The 26,661-nt window shown below is 37.5% G+C and overlaps 2 protein-coding genes across 7 annotated transcripts in view; one reads left to right on the forward strand and one right to left on the reverse strand.

Annotated features, from left to right (window-relative positions):
* The window catches only part of AK5 (adenylate kinase 5), a 115,651-nt gene extending 97,141 nt beyond the window's left edge, over positions 1–18,510 (forward strand). The window contains exons 11-14 of the mRNA XM_063298142.1: positions 7,463–7,620; positions 8,184–8,300; positions 15,186–15,368; positions 18,391–18,510. Coding sequence (XP_063154212.1) covers positions 7,463–7,620; positions 8,184–8,300; positions 15,186–15,368; positions 18,391–18,468 — 536 coding nt within the window. The 3' untranslated portion in view covers positions 18,469–18,510. The remainder of the gene's footprint in view (positions 1–7,462; positions 7,621–8,183; positions 8,301–15,185; positions 15,369–18,390) is intronic.
* Positions 18,511–19,660: 1,150 nt separating this feature from the next.
* ZZZ3 (zinc finger ZZ-type containing 3) overlaps positions 19,661–26,661 on the reverse strand; it is a 74,356-nt gene continuing 67,355 nt past the window's right edge. For all 6 annotated transcript variants that reach the window (XM_063298147.1, XM_063298149.1, XM_063298146.1 and 3 more), the window contains 3 exons: positions 25,622–25,756; positions 24,391–24,491; positions 19,661–23,146 (listed from right to left, as the gene is read on the reverse strand). In XM_063298147.1, coding sequence (XP_063154217.1) covers positions 23,002–23,146; positions 24,391–24,491; positions 25,622–25,756 — 381 coding nt within the window. In that variant the 3' untranslated portion in view covers positions 19,661–23,001. The remainder of the gene's footprint in view (positions 23,147–24,390; positions 24,492–25,621; positions 25,757–26,661) is intronic.

Here is a 26,661-nt window from a genome sequence, read left to right on the forward strand (position 1 = left end):
TGTTGGGTCATCATTTCAGAGATATTTCCTTACCAGATTCCTCAATGCTGTCAACAGTGCAGAGCTTCTAAAGCCATTATCGTATTGTTTCTTTGTAGAGTTAGCATTAGAATGAGACATACTGTAGACTACATAAAGTTGGGTCCAGATCTCTGTTGAGCTGCAGAGAGTTTATTAAGTAACTTGGGCCAGTCATTAAGTCTCTACCTAAAATACCTCACAGAATGTGAAGATAAAGGAATATAATCAATGCTCCTTTCAGTTCTAGATAGATAGCATAATAATGGTAACAATAAACTCAGGTGACATTCCCTTCAGAATTTCAGCTGGGAAGGTTGAGGAGAAAGCATAATTTTTGAGGGTGGTACACAGGTCTCAGTCTCCTTCACAGATATAGCTGAACAATTTGTGGATCAGAACAGTGTTATCAGAATTCTCAATGCTGAAAGAGCAAACATTTATTTAGAATTTTTAAAAAAAGTTAAATATTCAATGCCACAATATTTTTGAATAATATTTGATGTATCATTCATATGATTTTGGCAAGTGATGCAACAAAAGACTTTATTTATTTAGAACATTTCTATCCCATTTCTGTAGGTCAGTTCTCAATAATTTTTTAATTAAGCTTGAATTCTGTACCTCCCAAACAATATGGAACAAAAACTCCAGTCTTCAGTAAAATCAACTGAATTAGTTCAAACAGACAAAGGCAGCTATGCCCAAAATTTTAAGGTAGGAAGACCAGGATCAAACTTGGGAAGGTGGAAGGTGAATCTCAGTGGTTCTTGGGTGCCTTGATAGTATGGAGAAATTGATGCCATTGGTGCTGCATAGCAGAGTATGCCATCGTCTTGATTTGCCAGAGTGGGCATCAGGAAACGTGATGTAGAAAGATATTTTGTTAAACAATGGTTGAATAAAACAGTTCTAAATACTCTGCCCCCTCCAGTTGTATGGCTGGTGCCATTTCCATGTTTCTGGAGAAAAGAAACAGGCTGCTACTATAGAATAAATTTGTCAGTCAGTTGCTGTTTGCCTTCATACATAATAGGCAGATTTACAAAAGAAAAGATGGTCTCTCAGATATCTTGGCCCCCAGCCATTTGCAGCTATAAAAGACAAAACATGCAGTTTGAATGGTGCTCAGAAATAAACTAGAAGCCCCTGAAAATCTTTGGAATGGGAGCAAGGGATATTTATTAAGGTAGAATGATCGTATCAGTGATTTCTGAGGGATGCTACTATAAAGGGAAAGTTTAAAATCGTAAGCTGTCAACTACTTATTTACTTCTTTGCTGCAAAAGAAGAAACCAGTTAAGACAAGAAGTAAACATCTAGCATTAACCTGTGGATATAGATGAATTGAAACAAGTTGTCTCTGATCTCATTACACAATATCATATAATTAGAAGCATCAAGCCCTGTTCTATCCTGAGTGATGCTGCTTTGCCCAGGCAAGGAATAGAGGCCTAGAAGGGCATCCCTGAAATACTGTTGCCCATCCACAATGGAACCAACCCTCTCATCATTTCCCTGATCATCTTGTGTAAGCAAGGGCATCTCTGTCCCTGGCAATATACCACAGACAGACCAATCTGTACCTGAATAGGTTTCCCCTCTCTCTTGTATGGCAGAGGGTATTTCCCTCCACTGTTTATCTACTGCTGGTGTCTGTCTGGTAAATGTGAATGCAAAAAGGAGCATGTTCCCAGAAGCCGGTCCTCTCTTACAGTCCTCTGAAGGCTCCATGAAGGTGTCTTTTGCCAACTGCTTAAAGCAAAAGTGGTTAGCCCGTGGACCCACATGCAGCTCCCTGTGCTTTGTCCCTGGAACTGGCAAAATTCAGCAGTGGGGAAATACTGATCATTTATAAAGGGTGAGGGGCCACAGAAAACAAAGCAATGATATTGTGAGATCGTTTGAGTGTGGCTGAATTAGGGAGAGTTGGTTTTTTTCAAAACTAGTTTTTCAGTGCATAAAACAAGCCTGAAGGCATTTATGCCCCTTTAGTTTTAAAGAAGGGGAGGGGTAGAGGGGGAGAGATAGTGTCAAGTGATAATAGAAAACAATTTTTTACACAGATGTCCAGCATGTTTTAGTCAATACCTCAGACTGAGTATTTTCCCAATCCAATTTGTTCCTTCAGCCAGATTCCCAATTGTCTGATGGGTACATGTTATTTTTTTGGCTAGAATAATTTTCTGGAAGCATACAGAGAGTAGGGCTGTGCATTCTTCAGAGATTATTTGGAAGAAGTGCTTCAAACCTTCTGTTATTAAAGTAGTCTAGAAGTTTTCAGACTTCTGCACAATCCTGAAAACAACATTCCTTTAATAGTTGTATTAAGTTTAATAAGTTGACTTCTTTAAGAAGTGGCATCAGAGACATCCATAGGATTGGAGTTTTTTTATCAAAATGTCAAAAGCAACATCACAATCTCTGCCCCTTTCATACGTGCCTGCAACATCATGATTTAGGAGAAATTAGTCTATTCTACTGAACTCAAAGATAATTTTTTCCAGATCAGTTCAGAGAGGCTTCCATTATGCTTTACAAATAACAAATAAGGCTTTGGAAGGGTCTTTGTTTAAAACCTGAAGTAGCTTGTCCATCAAGGTTGGTTCTTCATTTGAAAGAGCAGGCTGTATTGCACAAGTCTGTTCAGAAAACGTTCCTTTCCTTCTGCTGCTGCTTTTCCATCTCTTAAAAATCAGGAGCTGAATCAAGCAGTCACTAGTGACTCAGAGGCAACTGCTCTGCTTTTAAAGTAGTCTATGAACGACCAATCTCACAAAACTCAGCACACTGGAAAAGATGAGATCCAGAGCTCCATTAATGTATGTTTTTGTGTAAAAAAAGGCACTGTACCAAGAAGAAAAATGCTGGTGCATGAGTGTACAAAACGAAAATCAACTTCCGTAATTAATCCCAGTGTAAAGGGATTCCATCTTTCCTCTTCACTGAGTGTGAAGGTCAGGAATATTTCTACTGTATCAAGAAAATTCAGGTAAAATGTAGCATCACTATAACTGTAAGTGAAAGTCCTATTCTTCCAGACAGAGAGTTCTGATTGCACCCAAACTGAGAAGTGTGATCAGAATATAATACTAGTTGAAAATGTTATTTTTAGACACTATCATATTTGTTTTTGTAGCATAAGGATGAATAAATAATCTTCCCTCTCATACTTTCTAAACAAATGTAAGATTTTTTTTAAAGTCGTCTGAATTACAAAATGCCAAGACAAACCTTTTATATAGCATAGGATTTGTTAATACTTCAGATGGGAAACCCATTGCTTCATTCTTGTGTTTGCAGCAGAAAATAGTATTATTAGCTGAATCAGTCTTTGCTGCTGTACACTGGGGCATTTCTCTCCTTACTGGGATCTTCTCCTTACTTATATGAAAAGGGCAGATGGATGATGAATAAATAGAACATTATTTGGTTAATGGGGCTACGTGAAAGCTGTCCCTATTTGCAGTGCAGAGACATCTCCCAGGAGCATATTTTTATATTTGCTTTATTGATTGCATGCATATGTTTTGAAAGCTGGCTTGTTTAAAAAAAGGATTTGGGTATAGTCTCTGAATCTCTCTTTATTCCCCAGTCAGAAAAAGCAACTTCTGTAAGGGTGGTAAAAACTGAATGAAGTGGCAAAGGGGAGTACATGTATGCTGTTTTCTTCCCCAATCTTGTGTATTTTTAAGTCTGCAGATGCATGCAGTTCTGAGTCCACATCCACCATTTTATGTGGCTGCAATTCTTTACTGAGGATAATAAGCTGAAAAAGCATACAGTAGTAACATTACAGTGCTGAAGGTCTTATTCCAAAAGCGGTTACTCATGCTCAGAGACAAGAAGAATCATCTACACTAAGTCAAAGTCGAAGTCTTAATTGAAGTTTCAAAGAATGAAGACGAGAGAGGGTTTAGGCAACAAAGATGAGCACACTATGGAGATCTGTCAGGTCATCATTCAAGGGTTCCTAACTCTGAGGAGCAACCAAAGCATGAATCTATGCAAATACCACTGTATGATCCAATATAAAATGTTATTGGTATAACAGTCACAGCATACTGGTACGGGAGAGAGAAGTTTAACTTCTTAAAAAAAAAATTAGAATGTATGTTTTAATCTATTGTTGATTACAGTAGATACCAATGTACTGTTTTCTGTCAAAAACCTAAACTCTGGGATAAAAATCTCAACTGAGCTCTCCTTTACTTTTTAAGAAAGGACCACAAAATTAAGAATATATCTCAGTCTTGTTTCTTCATGCCCTGGATGAAGAAGAGATTTTCAGCTTAGTTGAAAGAACACTATTTATTGTCTAGGTTTTAGGAACTGGTGGAAGTTTTACAGTTACAGGTTAAGTGCAAACAAGTTAATTTCTGAAGAGCTAAAAAAGTCAAAATGCAGGATCAGACTGACCACGGCAGCACACACCCTCGTTGATCTCATACTGAACAAGGCCATCTAGTTCCTCCATAGCCTTTTGTAAATAGTAGTCTGTATTTCTGTATCTACAGAAATCGTGTCTTTGCTAATGTGAATTTTTTCAACTGCTGGTGGAATTTCCCAGTTGCCTGGATACATGTGCCATAATCAAGGCCTGGCAGGAACATTCAATAGCAAGATAAATTCTCTCTGTGGTTGCAAGTGATACATAATGTGAAAAGTTGCTATGAGGAGGCTATTTTCAACGATACCAGTGTGGCAGTTGTTCAGGCATAGTTTTATAATAATAAAATAGAATTCAAGTTTTTAAAAGATATCCTATTAAATATTTATTGAGGAAGGTCAATTTAGTTTGTAGAGTAATCCATTTTCTGCTTACGTATCTTCTATGCATGCTTATTTGCAACTAGATCCTACTGGATTCGTTTATTCATTTATTATTCAAATTTCTATCACCACCCATCTCCCCCTGAAAAGGGGGGACTCTGGGCAGATTTCAATAGAGCTTTAACTACAGAACTGCAGCTTTAATTGTTTAATTTCCCAGTCCTCTGGAATATTACAGGGAGCACTAATAATGGCACCTTTGGATACAATGTCATTATTTGATACAACCTTGAGAAAAGATACCTGTAGGCCAGTGAGAGCACCTATGCCTGCTGATTTCTTCTCTTGAAAGGAGATTCAAACAGTAAAAAATAATAAAACTTTTGCTTCTATTCTATCTTTGACCTGAAAGAACTCTGAACTAAGTAAGATGAAAAGCTTTACATATGGAAGGTGGAACTTGTTTGTACTTTTTTTTTAATTGTAGGGCATAGCAGTTCAGTGTTCATGCTGCTTTTTCTTGCTGGGAAATCCTTGTGAGGTCCAACAGCCAGATGTATAGACTATTTAGCCGTGACAAGTCACATTGCCCGGGGTGCACCACAAGGAGGCTAGTCTACATTGTACTGAGTTGGGCTGAGAGAAAATGACTGGCCCGAGGTCACCCAGCAAGCTTTCATGCCTAAGGCGGGACTAGAACTCACAGACTCCTAGTTTCTAGCCCAGCACCTTAACCACTAGACCAAACTCATTCTCTTATTAGTTTGTACTAATAAGTTTAGAACCTGAAATTCACATTCTAATCACCTGGACATTTCTCTGTTATCAGTTAAGAAAACAGCCTCTTCACCAGTCATAAGTGAAAGACTGAGAAAATCACTTCCTTAGGAAACCGGGAGATAAACTGAATTCAGGAGGAGGAAACAATCCACTCTGAATTCTCATGCAAATTACACACATGCATACCACTGAGAGATTGATTAAAACTCTTTTAAGAGTTGGCAAAATTTTAAAAAAAACCCTCTCTGTGTATAATTTGGGGAGCTTGTAGCTATTTTAGGGGGTGTCTAACTCCTTGGCACATATTTGTTGCCAACTCTTGCACTACACCATTGCATCTCTCAGCACTTCCCAACAATTCTCTACAATTTTTTCTGTTTACATTTTTTTCTCTTCTGAGAAGATGCCCAGTTTAATTCTCTGTATAATATTGGTTTAAATGTTCTGAATTTAATTTGCATTCTTTACTAGGATATTGTGCAAAGCCCTAATAGTTTTTAGCTGTTATTATTATCAATTATTAATAAGTTTCCTAAAATTAGTTGGTAGGCTTAGATTTCAGGCATTGTAATATTTAATTTAGAGAATAAAATTTAATCTTCAAAGGTTTGGTGAAACCTACTCAGGGATGTTTTCTTGTTACTGCCTGACTATCTCTCTTAAGAGTTGGTTCTCAGCCTGTTAAAGACCCAAGCAACTGCTGTGTAAATGATTCAGAGCCGCAGACTCTCCCTTAATCAAAGAAGAACCCTGCTTCTCTCCAGTGTACTGCAAGGCTGTGAAAAAAAAAACTAAGAAAGTCTCTGCCCAAGTGTATCCTGAAATATATGAGTTCTAAACTGAAAATAGTTTGGTAGAATCACTGTCTCACTATTGCTTATATCTTCCTAAAAGAACTTGGGGAGATATGTGCTTGGGGGAAAAAAATTCAGCTTGGGTTGTTACCAATGGTCTGATTCTCAGTCTCACTCATGTGGTGCATGATACATTCTTTAGCTTGTTATTTTCATGCTATTAAGTTTTTGAATAGTATCACTTTAGGTGTAGTCTCTTATAAATCACCCAGAGAGTGGTTTAAAAATAAACGAATGAAGGGATACATAAATAAATATTCTAATACAGAATGGTAACTTGGATTGATAAAAATATATTCAAAACTGTGTAAACACTATTTTGAAGGTATTTCCCTACTTTCACTTTCAGGTAAGGTTAGCTTAGGTTGGGAGAAGCATTTTCGTATAGGACATTGGTTGTCTTCTTCCCTCTCCTGCCTTTTGATCACATGGGTAGTTGATAAGTCATTGCGGTTTGTTTGGGAAGTAAATTTTCAATGAGCACCCTCAAAACTGTGCACATATAAATAGCTGGCCAATATTTGCATTTTAAAACCTATATTTTTACACATCTACACAATCTGAAATGGCCGACGTGACTTTTTACTTCTGCTAGTGCTGCAGCACTGGGAAATACCAGATTCACAACCCCACTTGATCAGTTCTCAGAATAACCTACTTCCTTCGGTTATGAGCTGTTGACAAAATGTAAGATATTAAGGAAATAAGTAAGCTGCATCAGGCCTATCAAAGCCTTCCCTTTTCTACCACAATTGCAGTGGTATCCTTTGCTGGGTTGTGCTTAACCACATTATAAATGCAGTTGTATGTGAAAAAAATATTGGTACAATGATGGTTTAGAAATGAAAGAGACTTCATTGTAGATTCTGCAATGCTGAATATAGAAGAGGCCTCAATTATCTACTCCTGCCACCATTTAATTGGTATGCTTCTGTGATGTTTCACCATTTAATTGGTATACTCCTATGATATTGTTTGTACCTATGATTAGTCAGTCATTATCTCTCTAATTTGAGAACTTATATTTACTTATAAAGGTGGCCCAGGTTCTGGCAAAGGAACCCAGTGTGATAAATTAACCCAAAAGTATGGATTCACACATCTGTCCATAGAAGATCTGATCCAAAATGAAACAGCATCTGAAAGGAATAAGAACATCAGAGATATAACAGAGAGTGGTGAATTCATATCAGGGGTAAGATGCAATTCCAAAGTTAATGTCAGCAGTAATCTCTTCATCGCACGGGTCTGGGGAGAGAGAAGGAAGAAGCTTGATTAGGTAATCTAAAAACTAGATAGGTTCTTCAGAAATCTTTTTAGAAGAACAATATGTACTAACTCAAAACTACCTGTAGGTACTTTAAAGAGAAGCAAGGCAGTGAGTGAGTCCTTACAACAACATAGGAATCTTTGCTACTCTCATTCAGACTTCTTTAGAGGCTCCTTCAACTGATTATATTTGCAAACCACATGTGCTTTGTAATGTGCTACTTAAAATCATTAGTTCTCAAGGGAGCACTGCCTTTTTCCATGGTTTAGCATTTTCCTACTTGTAAAAACGTCTAGGCTGAAAGTCAGCAGTGATAGGAATTTTGGAGTGCCTTCAGTAGATAAAGATGGTAAAATAGTGCATGTGTATGGATGCACAAGATACTTGGAATAGGAGCATGTTAGGTTATTGTAGCTATGTCTGATCCTAAGATACTTAAACTTTCAGACCAGATGTTAAACCAAACTACCTTGTATTCTTCAATTTAGGATATTGTTACAGAGTTCCTAAAAGAAGCTATACTTGCCAATATGGAAAACTCGAAGGGATTCTTGATTGATGGTTACCCCCAAGAGATGCAGCAGGGAGAACAGTTTGAGAAACAGGTGAGCAATAACATAATGCAAAAGGAAGAGCTGAGTGATTGCTTTACATGGAAAAGGTCCTTTCCTTCTCCAGGTAGCACTGAAAAATTATTGTCTGGAATCTTGAAGAGCTACTGCCAAGCAGTGTCGACAATACTGAATCAGATGGATGATCTCACTAATTATAAGACATCTTTTTTGTTTTAGATTTTTTAATCCTGCCTTTATTATTTTTAAATAACTCAAGGCGGGGAACATACCTAATACTCCTTCCTCCTCCTGTTTTCCCCACAGCAACAATCCTGTGAGGTGAGTTGGACTGAGAGAGTGTAACCAGCCCAAAGTCACCCAGCCGGCCTTCGTGCCGACTTTTTTCCTGTTCTAATTCTATTTGCTTCTGTTCAGTGTTATCTGTTCAAAGGCTGGCTTGTTTTTCAGGAACCTCATGATAAGTAAAAATACATCGTTATGTTGTCAATTTGCAGTACTTGAAATGCTGTAGTTGCTTAATTTCTAATTTTCTATGCAGTGTGTGCAAAGGTGATGCATAAACTACACAAAGGATCAGTTTAAGAATGCACTAACAGAAACAATTTTAAAATGCAATATAATTTCCACACATCTGTTGTCTTAGGAACATCAGAAATACTAAACCTACTGGGTGAAAATGACATCTCTAACTTGCACACACTTTCAGTAACTGCACTTTCAGATTGCTTATTAAAATGTTGGCATATTACTCTTCCCTATAAAAGAGTATATGAGATGCTCTGGAGCGATAATTGCTAGGAAGATGGAATAGAGAACATGTTTCTAATTCCCTCTGACTAAATAATAGCATGAGACAATTTATAGGATGAAAAAGCATCATCATCTCAGCTTATATTCTACCTTTATTCCCACTGGGCAGCCAAAACGACTAAATAACTAACTGGAACAGTGAGATCTAAATCTAAAAAATAAACAGTGGAATCGTAACAACAGCTAAAATCACCATGAAGCATTTGGAACTGAAATGGCCTAGCTGAAAAGGAAGATTTTCTCCCATTTCCTAAAGGCAGAAGGGGTGTGGACTGAATGTGGCTTCTGAGCACTACTTTCTGTGGCTTGGGAATATCATAGGAGAAGCTCCTCTCTCATGTACCCAGGGAATCAATGTCAGGCCTCTGACAGTGGGGGCATTGTCAAAAGGGCCTCTTCCAGTGATTGTAACAAGTGGACGGTTCATAATGGGAGAGGTGGTCCCTTAGATTGTCAGATCCTAAGCCATTTAGGGTTTTAAATGTAAATACCAACACTTTAAATTGTGCTCAGTGAGCAATAGATGTGGTGGATTTCAGTAATGCTGCTGATTCTCAGGAAGGAGGCAGCACAGTCCAAGGAAGAGGATGAGATAAGAGGAGACACAGTCCAGGAAGCGAATGTGGGAAAACAAAGAGGTTCAGACTAGCCCTGCCCTATGATATTCTAGAGGTGACGGACTTGTCCTTGGGGGAGCGGGGGGTGGCGACGACCAACGGGAAGCTCTGGCGTGGGCTGGTCCATGAAATCACAAAGAGTCAGAAGCGACTGAACAAATAAACAACAAAGAGCCTTCCCAGGTTTTTTCACCTTAGATTAGGTAAAGTAGCTTTAGTCTGGCAAGATTCTGTCTGTATGGTGTGAGCAAATAAAGAACTGAAGTTTGGCTAAACTGATTCTCTGAAGTTCTTGGGCTGGGCCTGACAATAGGTAACCAGTGCAGATTCTCAGTAGTGACATGATCCATGTACTATATTAGCAACCTAGTTGCTCTACTTTGCACTAATCAAAGCCTCCAGTCACTCCTCATGGATAGACATACACAAAGTGCATCACAGTAGTCAGGATGTAATCAAGTTATGAATAAACACTGTCATGTCTTATGACCTCAGAGACACTCACAGCCGGCACCCTAGACATAGTATTGCGAAACACATTTCTTGTCAGTGCCTCCACCTGAACCCAGAAACAGCTAGTGGTCAAGGAGGACTCCCATTTCATGGACTTGCCCTTTAAAGGAAGTGCAATTCTATATAGGACAGACTGAACCCAAATCCCAAACCCTAGTTTCCTACTGATTAACAGCACATCTGTTTTGCACTTAATTGCACTTTCATTTTCTTTGATATTTGCTAAATGGTAGATATATAAAAATAGCCAAGTTTGACTAAGCCAGCATTCTATTTCCCCTGGAGAGCCCATAAGCAAGAGAAGGCATTAATACAGTGCTGTCCCACATCAAAACAATAGAAGGAGAATTTATGATTTGTTATTTTGTAAAGTCCAGAAGAGAATACAGTAGCAAAGCAATTTAATTTTAAATGGAAATCTATATATTAATTGCATACTGATTTGTGTTCATGCATCCTGCCAATCCATGGTTTATTTAAGCATGATTTATTAATAAGCCACAATAGGCTTGGTTGCAGAAAATGCTATGCCAAAAACAAATCATATTTAGATGACTACAGAATGCAAATCCAGACCATTCATCGAACCTATGGAATCTGCACTACTGTATGCTGTTTTATATCATATGTACTGAAGTTCAGACACAATGTAAACGATGGATTTAAAAAATAGATTATTACTAGAAAGTCACTTTGAGCTTTTAAAAAAGGTCCTATTTTTTCCCCTTATGGAAAACATTTAACCATTAATGGATGTCTAATTTAGACAATTTATAATGTATCTTTTTGTTATTATTTAGGCCTACTATATTTCCTGGTTTACTTTATTGCCATGACAAAGGCCTAACTTTCAAAATGTCCCTAGGATTAAGCTTCATACTTATTTTTTGACTAAATATAAATAGGATTGCTATGCATATAAACTTTGATGTGGGATCTCAAGTGAATGCAATAAAATTGAACAGATAGTCTCAAATGATTTTGCCATCTGGATCAGTCAAACTGGAATTCAGGCTCAACCTAAAAAATGGAGTTAAAAGATTTATTTTTAAAATCCCACATATGTTGATTCTAGCAGCTAGTCTAGATATTATTTTTTCCTGTGGAGAGAAGAGCCTTAAGAAGTGGTCCTTAAGTCCACCTTCATTCTCTTTCAGGATGAATAATAGCAGCCTGAATTTGTCTCTACTAATTACCTCTAGTTGTGAGGTAACCATTTCATAGGATATCAAAATGAACTACACATTGCTTGCCTTGGATTAATTTGGGGATTATCTGATCTCTTCAACCCCAAGACACACACAAAAGTGGGGAGGCTTTCAAGACAATTTTCTGAGCTAATCCAGAAATTACTAACTCTAATTGCCTAGAGATCCTCTGTACACACACACACACACAGGATCTCTAGGCAATTAGAGTTAGTAATAGGAATTATATTTATTTATTTATTAAATTTCTCTTTTGCCCATCTCTTGTACAACTGGGCAGCTTACAAATAAAAATGGCAAATCACTAAAACAATTCAGTACATAAAAATACAAATACAAAATATAAAATATAGAATATAAAATTCAAGATGGGAAGCTCTTAATCTTGGCACCCTCATGGGGCCAACCACCTCCATGAATGGCTGTCCCCCCTCCTATCCCAGTCCAGGTGGCATAACTAAGTTTTTACTCCCTTCTGAAAGGCTGGGAGAGTGGGGGCCTGTCTTACCCCCGGGGGTAGCTTGTTCCAAAGGGTGAGTGCTATGGCAGAGAAGGCCCTCTTCCTGGACCCTGCCAATCGGCAATCCCTCACGGACAGGGCCCGTAACATGCCCTCTCTGCCTGACTGGGTGGGATGGGTTGATGTAACGGGTGAGGCAGTTCCTCAGGTAACCTGGACCCCATGTAGGGCTTTAAAGGTGATAACCAACACCTTGAATTGGACCCGAAGCAAACTGGCACCCAATGTAGCTCGCACGGCAATGGTGTTATATGTGCCCTTCTAGGGGCTCCTAAAACTGTTCACACAGCCGCATTTTGCACCAGCTGTAATTTCCAGATACTCTTCAAGGGTAGCCCCATGTAGAGTGCATTGCAGTAGTCTATGTGGGAGGTGACCAGGGCATGAGTGACCGTTCGGAGGGACTCCCGATCCAGGAAATGGTGTACTGGTGCACAACACGAAGTTGTGCAAAGGCTCCCCTGGCCATGACTGCCACCTGCTCTTTGAGCAGGAGTTGTGAGTCCAGGAGAACCCCCAGGTTCTGCACTGGGTCTCTCTGGGGCAGTGCGACCCCATCCAGAACCAAAGATGGTAAATTCCCGGATACCTGGGAGCCCCAACCCACAGCTACTCCGTCTTGCCAGGGTTCAACTGAAGCCTGTTGTTCCCCATCCAAACTCTTACAGCCTCCAGGCACCACGAAAGGGTGGCAACAGCATCACTTATGTCAGATGTATAATTGAGTATCATCAGCATATTGATGATACCTCACCCTGTGGCGGTGGAAGATCTCACCCAGAAGTTTTGTGTGTGTATGTGTATAAAAGTTTTTAATAAACAGATATAGATCATGTAGATATATATATAAGTTTTTTATTAACAGTAAAAACTAATAGAAACTAAACTAGAAGAAAAAAGAAAAGTTCAGAAGGTGCAGAAAAAAAAGGAAAAGAAAAAAGTAGAAAAGAAAAAAAAGGCAACAAAGACAATAATAAAGAAGTGGTTTCCAACCTTCATCACACAGAGTATAAGCTAGTATAGTAACTTTTCACCCACTTTTAAAGTTACAAATCCATGGATATTGTCTTCAGTCCTCAGTCAGCCATGACTCACCGCAGAAGCCCTAATTGCCTAGAGAACCTCAGTTGTTGCCTAAAGTAGACAAAACTGAGTCCTATTTCGTGTACAACCATTCTGTAAATAAATGTAGATGGTCATCTTTATTAGCCCAAGCTGCATTTTAGGAGCACTCTCAGAAGAATTAATAGTTTAGGGGATTAATTGGCAACTCCAGTCCATGGCAAGTTTCTGTGGCTATACTGTATCTTCACTATAAGATTGCACTCTTGTATTTCATCAATTTAACTCCAATATCCTAGTGCTGTTATGCATGTTAATTTCTCTGCCCCATCACTACCTCCAGTGTTACTGGAATTCGGAGAAGAGGAACTGGAAATAAAAAAGACAAGGACAATGCCAAATATTAAAGAGAAAAACTGCTTGATGCTGTAGAAAAAAAATGGTCCCAACATCCTTGATGAATGCCTTCATTGCAATACAAGAATTCCACCAAGAGAACTGAACTACTTTAAAGAGATTTCCAGCATTGTATGTTTCCTAGCACCACTGATTTTATATTGTTTTTTCAGATTGTGAACCAATCATTTGGTCCCTAACCTTAGACACCATTACAACTTTTTTTGATGCTGCAAACATTTAATTGCTTTCTTAGTTCATAATTGCATTACAGGAGCTCTGGAGGACAAAAACAGATACATGTGTTTGAATTAGACAACTTCCTCACTAGGATAGAGCATGTAGTTTTAATTTCTGGTACAGTGGTGCCGCCTTGTGTATGAAAAGAATTAAGTTTTTCTCTCCAATATAATGTTGTAATAGTTAATCCTTTTTTTCACTGCCTCCCAGCTTTTTATGTTTAGATAGATGAAAGCTTGGATAGGTAAATTTTTAAACTATTGATACTAAAAAAAATGCCCCATATTTAATAAAGAGCTTTGTCTTAAGCATGTTGTCATGAGCAAATGTAAATGATACACTTTTGCAAACTGAATGCTTCCTTCAGATCCAGTGGTCAAGATCCAGTGGTTAAGGCACCAGGCTAGAAACCAGGAGACTGAGAGTTCTAGACCCGCCTTAGCCATGGAAGGTGGCTGGCTGACCTTGGGCCAGTCACTCTCTCTCAGCCCAACTCACCTCACAGGGTGGTTGTTGTGGGGAAAATAGGAGGAAGGAGTATTAGGTATGTTCGCTGCCTTGAGTTATTTATAAAAAAATAATAAAGGTGGGATGGAAAATAAAAAATTAAAAAGAAATTAAAAAATTATAGACAAAACAAATGTAGCAACTCAAAGAACAATACAGCCTTGGTTAAACAGTTTTTCAAAGAAAGTGCTATAACTGCATTGTGCAAGTGCAGTTTCATGATCCACATGGTAAACAACCATGAGAACCAGCCTTACCTGCAGCTTTAAAAGAATTTCTCAGTTATTGCTGTTGTGTGTATATGGAATATCCTTGGAGAGGGGCACAGCAAACCCATACAAAATATGGGTTTGATAATCTCACTTTAAAAAGGGATTTAACATTTCTGTCCTGACTTTTGGGATGACACATAAAAATGAAACTTTGTGAAAAAGGAAAAAAGGCTTAAAACCCCTAAAGGGTTTTAAAAATACAATGGTATGTACAGAATATAGTATGTTTATAGAACTTGTATGAACAGCAGAAGCTTTCTTTCAACTTCACAAGACTAGAGTTTACCTGAATCACTGGGATTAGTTCTGCCTCCTTGAAAAGACTTTCTTTGTATCCCATCTTTCTGTGTGTGTACATATATATCTTTTTAATGTGAGCCACTGAGAGGTGTTTTTGTTTGCATCAGCATAGAAATATGTTTAATTAAATAAATACTGGATGATCAAGTCATTATCTCTCAGGTTATCCTGCAACATAAAGTTATTCTGAGGCCAAAAGGAGAGGGGAAGCAATCCCTTAAGGGTTCACACAGCCATGCATGCACCATCCTGGGGCATATAGTTATTTATGCTCACTAAAAAAAACCTGCAGATAAAGCTGCAGGCAATAATTTTGTCTAAATCTTGTCTACAAACCCATGCATTCTGTTATTGCATTCTGTTATTATTTCTATAAAGGAAGAAAATTATGCTGAACTCGTTTAATCAGAAAAGGGACAATTTAAAAACATGGAAAAATTAGTGCCATTTCTTTTCTCCAATTTTTTCAGATCGGAGAGCCATCTCTGGTACTCTGCATGGACTGTTCTTCTAAGACAATGAGTAGTCGTCTTCTGAAAAAAAGTCGGTGCCTTGAGGATAAGGCTGAAACTATCAGGAAACGTATTGAAGCTTACTATAAAACAGAGGAGCCACTGATTGCATATTATGAGAACAGAATTCCATTCTTTAAGGTCGATTGCCTTGGCTTTATGCTTGCTCTCTCCTCTGTGTATGTTGTAAAGGTTCTAGGAGTTAATTCACTTGTGTCATAAATGTTCTGACATAGTAAGTGTTCTCACGCATTTCTACTGAGAAGCCAGGTAGAATTTTTCTTAGTTGCAAGATGCTCATGCTATCCTATCCCTGCAAATGGCAAGTGAAAAATCTAGAAAAGACTAAAAATTAAACTGAATTACATTAACTCTGTTACGTATACCTAAAGTGGCCAGAAAGAGGAGAAAATATCTAATGAAAAAGCATGTCGCAGATAGACCATCTCTGACTCAGATCCTCTTTAGTCAGTTCATTCACCTTCATATGCTGGCAACTCATGTTTTGGGATGACTGGTTAGTTGGCCAGTGGCCATATTTTTATTTCTTGAACATCACAAAAGAGTTGAGAGATTTTCACATCCCTCCTCTGCTTTCCTGTCTTGGAGTTGATGCCACGGTGGAGAAACAGGATTTATACCTGCCCCAGGTGCCTGCTTTTCAACCCTCTTCCTCCCCAAATCTGTCTATGGGGGATGTTAAAAGCAGAAAAAGCCACAGAGATGGAGTAGAGTGCTTAAAGAAACTCTGGTCTCTTGGGGCCTCTCTAGGACTTTGCCTTGATTATGAATGTGAGAAGGGTCAGTTAACTTCAAGGAAGTGGTTCACATAAATGCGGAAAGGGGCTGTACTGGTTGTCCAGAGTGAGTTAGTTTAATCTCAAGCAAGATTTCTGGATCTTCTATTGTACATGTCAGGTTCATTTGTCCTCTGGGAAGGACAGAATCAGATTTCTCCCTTATACTTCCCTGGAATTAGTACAAATAGTTGTAACCATTAAGGAGGGGACAGAAAAACAAGAACATTACAACTTCTTCTGCTTCAGCCTGACTCATGTATCTTGTCAAAACTTCAGAAATGGCAGATGCTCTGCCACCTCACTCTAAATTTGAATACATTGAAATTAATGAGAAGAATTAATCACAAGTTTAACTCTCATTGTTTTCAGTAAGAAGTGTGTTATAACCTAAAATAAATTCAACCTTTTGGTTTTAAATACACTTCTACATAAGATAGCACATGCTACCTGTGGTTCTAATGTACCTGAATTAAATTTATTTTGCATTTATTTTAGATTACAAAAAATTTGGCAACTCAGTCTCCCTTTATTTTCCTCTTCTACTTAATATTTAAAACTCTTAGCTAGAATCATTTCCTTAATTAAGGTATTTAAGTATGCCCTGTTGAAGAATTCTCACACTCGCACAAAAACTCTGGAATGTATTTAATAGAGGTAAAATTTGGAAAATAGCTACTTACTATACTGTTCCTAGTATTATTTAGGTTATATTATGCTATTATATTATTTCAAACAGCAAGAAAAATAGAAAAGTGCCTCTGCTGTTGCCTTTTTCTTTTTTGCCATTACTGAAATAATTTGTGTACTCAGCTCTTTCATACAGAATATGAAAGTCAGAATGTCTTCAGATATTGAGAGATTTATCTCCTTATTAAGATTCAGTGTTTCACACTTGAAAATGCTCAGCATGAAAAATAGAAAGCATCTGTTGCCAAAACACTTCGGAACTGCTATTTCAAATTTACACTCCTCCCTCCCCCAGTATGTTTTTCACTTGGATGTTATAGGTGAAGAGCGTTTTTGTGTTTTTTCCAAGGCAAATTAAAATTTAAAAAGAAAAATACATATTGGGAAGAGATGTAATGGACAATCATCTCTGTTCACCTGGTCAGGGCTATTTGTTGCCATTGCTGGAGGTTATAAATTACGTCCTAGAACAAAGGTTCTCTACCTTGTTCATCTCATGGCACACATCTCATGGGCAGGACTTCTGGGTCACGAAACTGGAAGTCCCGTGATATCACTGGTTGCATGAAGAGAAATAGAGGCAGTCTGCCCCTAGTGATGTCACAGGAGGTGGGGTTCCGGCTGATGCAGCACACCTGTGGACATTTCACAGCACATTGGTTGAAAACCACTGCCCTAGAAGCTGTTAAGGGCTCACATAAATGTTCTGATTGCCTGCAGATTCCTCCACAGTCTCAAGCCTATAGCATACAGGTAGTCCTCGCTTAATAACCAGTTTTTTTAATGACTGTTGGAAGTTATGGCGCTGAACAAATGGTGGTTACAACCAGTCCTCATGCTTACAACCATCACAACGCCCCCTGCAGTTGATCAAAATTCAGGCACTTGGCAACTGGCATGTATTTACAGCAGTTGCAGCACACCCCGGGATCACATGATCACCATTTGCAACCTTCCCAGCTGGCTCCCGGCAAGCAAAATCAATGGGGAACCATGTGATTCACTTAATGACCAAGTGGTTTGCTTAATGACTGCCACAAAAAAAAAGTAAAGTTGGGTGCAGTCCTGTGATGCCTGGCTTAATGATCACACCACTTAAATATGACTTCCAGTTGCTGTTGTGGTTAACTGAGGACTACCTGTATGTTAAATATTTTGTACATCCCAACAATTAGGTTGGCAGCAAACCCATCCTAAACCACTTTCTCTTTTAGCTGTAATAATAATATACAGGCTTGGCTGGTGCCTACTGCTTGAATTCTACTAGTGATTTGGTCTGTTTTATCTCCTGACAGAAATGCAGCCTGAAAAAATACTGTTTCATGCTTTCCTGGACATGAGCATCAGTCATTATTCTCTCCAAGCAAGGCATTCTAGTTTCTCTTCCCGTTTTCCCCTTTGTCTTTTCCAGCCAAGTCAACTCGATGGCTGAATTTACTTAGGCATAATGGGAGTTTTTTAAAAGCCCTTCTCCTGTTTTCAGTTTGAATGTTGCATATTGTTCCCTCAAGAATGCTGTTTTTCAGCATTCTTGAGTGTTGGCTATAATGGGTATTGAGTCTGTTAACTCTGGGAGGCATCTAGTAATGTAAGGCTGCTGTTGTCCTTTATCACGTGAGATGACTCTTAAAGAAAATTAACTTCTCTGGATGTTCTTTCTTTTTTCTTTACTACAGATAAATGCAGAAGGACCACCAGAGGAAGTTTTCCTTGAGATATGCACTTCAGTCAATGCTTTTCTGAAGAAGGAATAGCATCACTCTCTTTCAGCACTTAATGTAATGGCAGTGCTCGCTCTCACACACATGCATACAGTGTCCTTTACAAATGCTGTTTCAAGCAATAGCTGCTGCCTTGAAAGATTAATGCATGTTGTAAACATTGTAAAAACCTTTGTAACTTAAATGGTACAGTAATGACATGTGTACTGTATATGGCCTATGATAGAGTTTGCAGTTCACAGGTTCAAAAAGCAGCATGATAAACAGCAGCTGAGTTTTATAGAACATGTGTCTTGCATTTCACTACTACAAGATGATACAGTCCAGCACAGCATTCCCAGTGAGTAGAAGTGATGTAACAGTGAATTTGCTGCTGAACGCAATTCAGTTTTGAGGCTATTTAGGCTTGTTCTTTCCTTGTAGTGCTTGAACAGTGTTTTCTGTCATTTTCTTTTATTGGGGGAACATGTCTGCAATTAAGTTTGCAGTCATTTACACACAAAATAGTGGACATTGGGAAAGCCTCACAAAAAGCAGCATAAATGATATGCAGTACATGAACCAAATGTGAAATAATTAACTGTAATTGCAGGAGCAGCTGATACATTGATAGACCATCCATACAAGTGTCCTATGTAGTTTTGGCTCAAATGATCTTTCACTTACAATGCCAATATAGGGATGTTGTTTGCAGAAAAGAAGAGTGCCAAATATTGCTGATGTGCTTGAGATGTGTAAAGACTTGGAATAATGGCAGTGTCTGAGTATAAGAAATACAGAGGCGGTTAACAGGCATTTCAAAAGACTACAGGCAATAATCGTCCATATACGCTGGTTACTCTACGTCTGACAGATAAATATAGCAATTGTCAAACTCAGTTTTAAATTCTTTTAATTTATTGCTTGGCATTTAACATGATAGGTTAAACATGTGGAATGGAAGTTTAAAACTCAAATGAGCAGTGTTAAGTCCTGATTTCCACATACTTTTCTCACACACACGCACACCCCCCATGATGGCTGAAATACTGAGGTTTTTCAGAATGCTGATCAACAGACAAGAGAATCTTTGTAATCTGACGAAGAAACTGCATCCTTCTCTTGGGCTGTCCACTATTTCTTGCATGCTAGATCCTCCTGTCAACAGCAACTGAGGAAAGTTTGTATTTTTCAACTTACTTCTCTTGTATGAAAAGGTAATAAAAATAAAATGTATGGACAAATGTTGAAGGTAATAAATTTTACTCTTCATATTTAGGCTTCTGAAATACAATTAGGTACCCAATCCAAAGCCACATAAAAACATTTTCACTTAATTGGGTGCAGGGTCTTGAATTTTTGAAAACTTTTGTAGTTTTGTGGTTATGAACATTTGTTCCAGTCTTTTAGATGACATCTTCCCACATTCTTCCACTAAAAAAACAGGTGTGGTACAACTTTCAAAACAAGACAGTTGTATTTGAATACAACATTTGACAATCTCAAAAAAATATTAACACTTATACTACAAATTTCAGCTGTTTGAAAAGAACCATATAAAAACTTGGTTTGCACTTTGAACAAGAACTGAAAAATCTCTCCGCTAAGTAAAGGGCAATGGGAAATAACAGAATTTTAAATTGAAAGGGTATTTGAATCTTTGCTGAAAACGTGTCAAATCTTTATTATGGTCATAGACCAGCCTAAGGATGGTAGGGTACAGTCAATTGCTGAAAACGTATAATGTATAGTTTCTCGTTTCTAAGAAGCGATGTATAGTCGGAAGCCTGAGTCTTGAAAAACAGCTTTTGTCATGCACATTTCAGAGAAAACCATCTACCTTTTCCAATATGGCTTTAAGAGATCTGTAAAGCCATTATTTGGACAGGAAAATATGTCTTGAACTAACTAGAAAGGAGAAATGAGATACTTAATAACAGAACAAGAATCAGTTTTCCTTGCCACATAAATCCATTGGGAACTATGGCTTTATACTGGAACCAGTATAGAGCTCTTTGCCTTAAAGAGCTGTGCAAAATGCTCTGAAGCTGAAATGTTATGTCCCCAAATATCCTGTTTCAAAGATGGGCCAGTCTAACCTGCAAGATAGGGTTTAGAATGCCCTATTTTGCTGAGACTGGATTTCTTCCAAAAGGGGTGTTTTTGATGTTGGAAAGTTTCAACCCTGGAACATTTTCCACATCTCTACAGCCTTGTTTATGGAAGAACCTAAATCCAGAATGATGGCCTGAATCAATCTTCTATCCAAATGATAGTAATGGAAAATGAGTACATAGAGCATGCCCATATGATAAATCTGGAATAGTGTCAGCAAACCTAACATCAGAAAGCAGTATCTGTGCACAAAGAACGTATAATCTGATATAAAATATAATCTTCTATATTTGCATTAGATACTAGTTTCCCAAAGCATTACAGTTTTGCTTCCATTAAAGAGAAAAGTGAAATACATCAGGTGTATTATTTTATATTATATATATTCTGATTTATTAATTTCTCAAAGAATGAGATATGCTTACAGACGATGTCATTTAGAAATGATACTGCATCATCTATCCATTAAAAATACTTCAACTCCTCTAACAGAGAGTACACCTAAACAAAATGTGAAAATTAACACTGAAATTAAACTGAAATTCTGTTATTAAACAAGCCAGTCAACTCCTTGTTAGTTACTGCTGTAGTTTAACTTATTAAACACATATACTAAGTTACTTCCAAAATTCAAGTTTTTCGTTTAAGCAAGTGGAAATCTAATACAGTTAAAATAAGTAGCATTTCTGAATCACAACTTATACATGTTGAAATGATATATTAACTAAAAATATATAGCAAATGCTACAAAGCTTTCTCAATCATTGCTATTTTTCAGCTAATAAAGCGTACCAAAATGCCTTATTTTATAAAGAGATTGGAGAAGGGGAAGGATATGTAAAGCAAATACAAGGAAACATGCATCGTGGTCTTAAACAAGTTACACAGAAGTCTTAAGGGCTTCTTTGAGATCTTCTTCCATGCAATCGCTTTGATCCAGTGGTTTCTTAAAGACATAGCAACTCTTGACATGTACCCACAACTGCTTCCCCATGTTTCCACAATGGAAAGCGCTTTGCAAGAGCATTCCTCTGGCTGTGCAAATCTGCCCCCACACAAGTGGTGCACCTGCAAATTAGAGCATATACAGGGTTCTGTGCAGAACTTAGTGGATGTGTTTGAATCAGGGTGCTGGAGCATTATCCTGGAAGAGGCTGCATGAAACAGCTAGACAAAGACTAGGATGAGGCACCCCTTCCCTCTACAGCCTAACTGGTATTCTCAAATTGAAATGTTGGTTCAAAAATCAAACCTCTTCAGAAAAAAGTCACAGTAACCATTCTATATATAAACAGACTGTAGCCACATAGTTTATTTCTCACAGTTCTCCTGACAACTGAACATTATTTAAGAACAGACTGTATACACAGATAAGAAGAAACATACAAAATGTTTTAAATGATGCACAACAAAATCCAGCAGTATAAAAGAATGCATGTGAAGTCTTGCTCACTGTTCAGGCTAAATTTAATCACTTGTTTAAATAGTAATAAAAATACAATCTTTCATGGATCTTGTGCATACTACAAAAGAGGAAAATTATTACCATATATGATTTATATTAGGCAGTTTTCTTTGATGAGTTGCATTAACAACTCTAAATACAGAGGCAGAAAGCTGTGTATTCCGTAAGAGTTAATGGTGGGGATTTAGAAACTTTACACAGTTACTACCACTGGCACTTTTCACCATATTTTTGTACACATCACATGGTCATTTTATATAACATTACATTTAAAAATATATCTGCATGACAATTTTATAATATTCACACACCATGAGCTGGTTAAGGAAGCAGCGCCACAGTTGCCCCCCGTAGTGCTTCACTCTTGGTAAATAAATTTGTGGTAAAAAGGGAAAAGAGGAGGAGGTAAAAGAAACATCTACGTAATCAAGCAGCTCCAAGGCCTGTTATGACCATCCCAGGGACAGTGATTGTTCTAAGAGCATGTTCTAGAAACAAAAACTGCCACAGGCTAAAACTTTGCTGAAAGAAGTCAGTTTCTGTGCTGAAGACTATTTTCACAACAAAACTGCAAACTACTAAACTGTTTCAATGTAAGTATTTTATCACCTCTTCGTCTCATAATAGCCAAGTTCTTTAAGCCTCTGGAATTGACTATGCTTAATGTGTGCTTTCTTTTCTGGCCACACTTTTGTAACTCATGTCTTGGATTTATTTTTTTTAAAGTGAAGAAAATGGAGTGAAGTGAAGAAGAAAGTGGAGTGAAGAAAATCTGCCCAGTAAAGCCACCTGCACACTAGGAATGTTCAACCTCTGTTTAGTGATCTAGTAACAAGACGGGTCAGAGAGCTGTATTTTGAGAAGGGCACCTGGGAAGCTCTCATGCAGTGGATGACATTCCTGGGAAAGTAAATGTCTTTCCAAAGTGGGCACAGAATCAATGACTGTGCCGGTGTTGGGTTTTCAGAAATGATACTACATTTCAGGTTGCACTTCTGCTTTCCTTGTCATCTATTGGCAGGAAAGTAGTTGGGGTCAAGATAATTATAGCTGGGGCCTTGGGACATGCAGTAGTCTCTATCTAAGAACATTTCTGCTCTGTAAATAGGCTCCAATCGGTGATTTTCCTTGTGAATATCTGTTTCATGTAGACTGAAAGAAAAGGAAAAACCATTATTTGTGAAGAATGACATTGCTCAGAATCTACTCACTATCTCAAACGGGGTATGTTTAAATTAGTATCAGAATGAATTCCATATATCAGGAAAGTATGTTTTTCAAAAAGTACTGTCTTCCAGTGCATGCATGAACATTTCTTTTCAACACAATTTCCTTTTTAAGCCATATATACCCATGGTGCTAATCCCTTGGGGAAAAATATTATACATAGTACAGAAAGGAAGGAGGAAGCAAAGAGCCGAAGATCTAAATTTAAAGTATCTAAATTTAGTTATCACCAACATCATGAACTATACTTTTCCATACTTTTCTATCCTTGCAAACCATCCTTGCTTTTTCCATGTCTGTGCGCTGCTTTGTACATTGCCTTTTATTCTTTAAACTTCTCACCTCTTTTTCTGAGGACCTCATCAACTCCATCTAACTACAACTGTCTTGGTCATTTCCTTCCTCTCAGCCCATTCACTTTTATGTATTTGTTTTGCAAGTCAGTTCACATTTCTTCTCTTTTATGACTGATTTCAAAATGTTTCATTTGTACTTGTCACTCACTTTTGTATTCAATCCAAATTCATTCAGCACCCATACATTCTTGACTTTATCTCTCCCTGTTTAGCCCACACATTTTTAAGTACCCCATTCTACTGCACTCAATTTACTTTTATTCTTCCCCTGACATACAATATGACAAACATATTCTTATATACAGCTATTTTAGCTTCTTTTGACATTCATTTCTTGCAACGAATCACATTTATCCATTACCTTTCTACCAGCATTTGCACATCTTAATATTTCTCTGTACATTTTCCCATTTTTAGTAAACATTCTACATACATGTTCCCATCCTTAGTAAATATTCTGTACATATTTATCTATTTACTCCAGTATTTGCCATTTATATATTTAAGTTGCAATTGTTCCCTCCATTTTCCCTTGGATCTTCAATATGTTAATTTTGAGAACCAAACTTGTGGTTGCATCATACAATCTATCTAACGTTTGATGTAAAACCTTAGGTTTTATTTAGTCAATAAAGGTGTATACAAAAGAACATGCACATTTATGGTCCCTACCAACACATATTTAATATCACAACAAGCATCCCTTACATATTCTAAAGGAGTTATGAACTCTACAATATGCATTTAAGATGAACATTTAAAAATAAAGCCAATGTAACTGTCAACACTTGGTCTTCAGTGCATGCTGCTTACCAATCAGAACAAGAATCACAAAAATCCAAAGACAGTTCTTGAGGGCAGTCTTGACAGTGCCACCGAATGCCTTGAATAGGATCAGTTCCACAGTTATCACACTGCAAACAGATTTAACAAAGTGAACTCAGGGATTCCACTCCACAAATACAAAGTTTGCCAGATTAACAGTTGTATGGTATAAGTAACATTACTGCAGAATAAAATTATTCTTTTATTTTTCCCCCATTCTCAACATGACAAAGCAGCAATCTACAAGCCTCTGTGTCAACATTTCAAACTGAATTCTCAAGCGGCTCCTTTGTTATGCCTCTTCTCAGTTTTTCCAACTGATTTCTCATACACAATTGTTTTGCCTCCTCCCACCAAACAGCTCCTCTTTTCGTTCACCTGCAGTTCCTGTATCTTTGTGCCACTGTGCTACAGACTTGCTTTCATCTCACTCACAATTCCTCCCATACTAAATTCCCTTAATGACTCAGGGAGAAAAAAAGGAAAAGTTTCCATTATCTTCTCACTTTAAGTTTTCTGGCAGTGACATGCGATTCTAGGCCAACGTTTGGTTATAGCAAATGGAAGACTCTTTTCTCTGATTTTCAGATATCCATATTATTACTGAAGACAAAAAAACTTCATGGGGAATCTGAGGAGTTCAGCATTAGCCTTGTTAATGTCAAGGGCCAAGAATGATGAGAGTTCTTGTCTAATAAATCAGAAGGTATCAGATGGGAGAGGTACATGAAACAAATTACTTAATTTAAAGACAAAAAAAGTATCTCACTAGTTTCTAAGCACTGATGCTCAGGTATAACACTGCTTTTCAGAAATTTTAAGAGGAAGACTTCTCTACATACTGCTTATGATGATCTATTAATATATTAAAATAATTTCATCTCTGTAAACCTTCAAGGGGATAATTTCATAAGAAGGATTTTTTCCCCCCTGTAGCACTTACCTATTCAGAAGCCCCAACGATTTCAGGGGGTTTACCCTTAAACAGTTGGTACAGAACAATAGCTGGAATGTTCAGGATAACCACGAATTAAACTCCTCCCAAATTTCCTCTAAGACCTAATTTACAGACCTCAAATACATCTTTCATTAGAACAGGGTAATCATAATAGCCTCACACTTTTAAGTTAGTTACATTGTTTAGGAAACTGAATGGCCTGAACCCAGATTACCATCTTACTTTCCAAGCCGCTTACACAACTGAGTAAATACAACCAACCTTAAAGCCAATGTGCTGAACAAAGCCACTTTCTGCATGAATTTGCTGCACCTTCTGCTTCCTCAGCTGTTTCAGTTTCAGCAACTCTTTATATTCCGGTAATTCACGATATGCTACAGGGATACTTTCTTCATCCTATTTCAGAGAAAGAGAGAATTGCAACTTGTTAAAGTTACAGAAAGTAGGATTAAGGTAAAAGAAACCATATCTCCTAAACAGACTCCAGAATAAATTACAATCTATGATATGTGACTGCTCATGGCTGGTATCTTGGAAAGTGGCTCAAGACAGTTTAAAATTCCCTGAAAATTCCATAAGCATTAATTTGATCTTTTTTTGTTTAGTGCCACAGTACCAAATAGTTCAGAATTAAATCGATCCAGAATTCTGAATACTACTGAAATACAACTGCGTTATCACAATAAAGAACTACTGCTATATTGGGTGAAAATCTCCCACCGTATCTAAATAAACAAATGAGAGATTGTTGACAAAGCATGCACCTACCACCACTATGTAGTTAGAATATTGAGTCAAAAAAGGCATGTCAATTTCCAAAAAGACAAAAAAGCATTATCTGGGATGATAATATAACTGATGTGATGGCCTTTAATGGCCTTCTGAAAATCTGAAGATGCTGTTTGCATCAGAAGGAAATTTTTTCCCACAGCAGTATCAGAAAAGGTATTTTTCTCAGGTCCCAAGCAAAAGAAAGAAGATTTAAAAATTTCTTTTTACACACTTGCTATAATCTCAATATCAATATACTTCTGGCAATCCATGAATACACATTTATTTACTGAGTAAAAAAATAAAATGGAAAGCTTTATGGTAAATTTAATTATTACTGTAAACCGACTACATCCTTGCACATTTGTTAACCCTAATGAACTGAAATAAACTTATTCTCTAATCACTGTGATTATAGCACTTGATATGAAGTACTGAAAAATTAATCCAAAATTGTATCTTCTGATTTGTTACCATTTTATCCAGTCTTTTCTTCAACAACTTCAGAGTAGCCTACACAGTTTAGATTA

This window comes from Candoia aspera, chromosome 3, assembly GCF_035149785.1.
Source record: "Candoia aspera isolate rCanAsp1 chromosome 3, rCanAsp1.hap2, whole genome shotgun sequence".
Taxonomy (NCBI): domain Eukaryota; kingdom Metazoa; phylum Chordata; class Lepidosauria; order Squamata; family Boidae; genus Candoia; species Candoia aspera.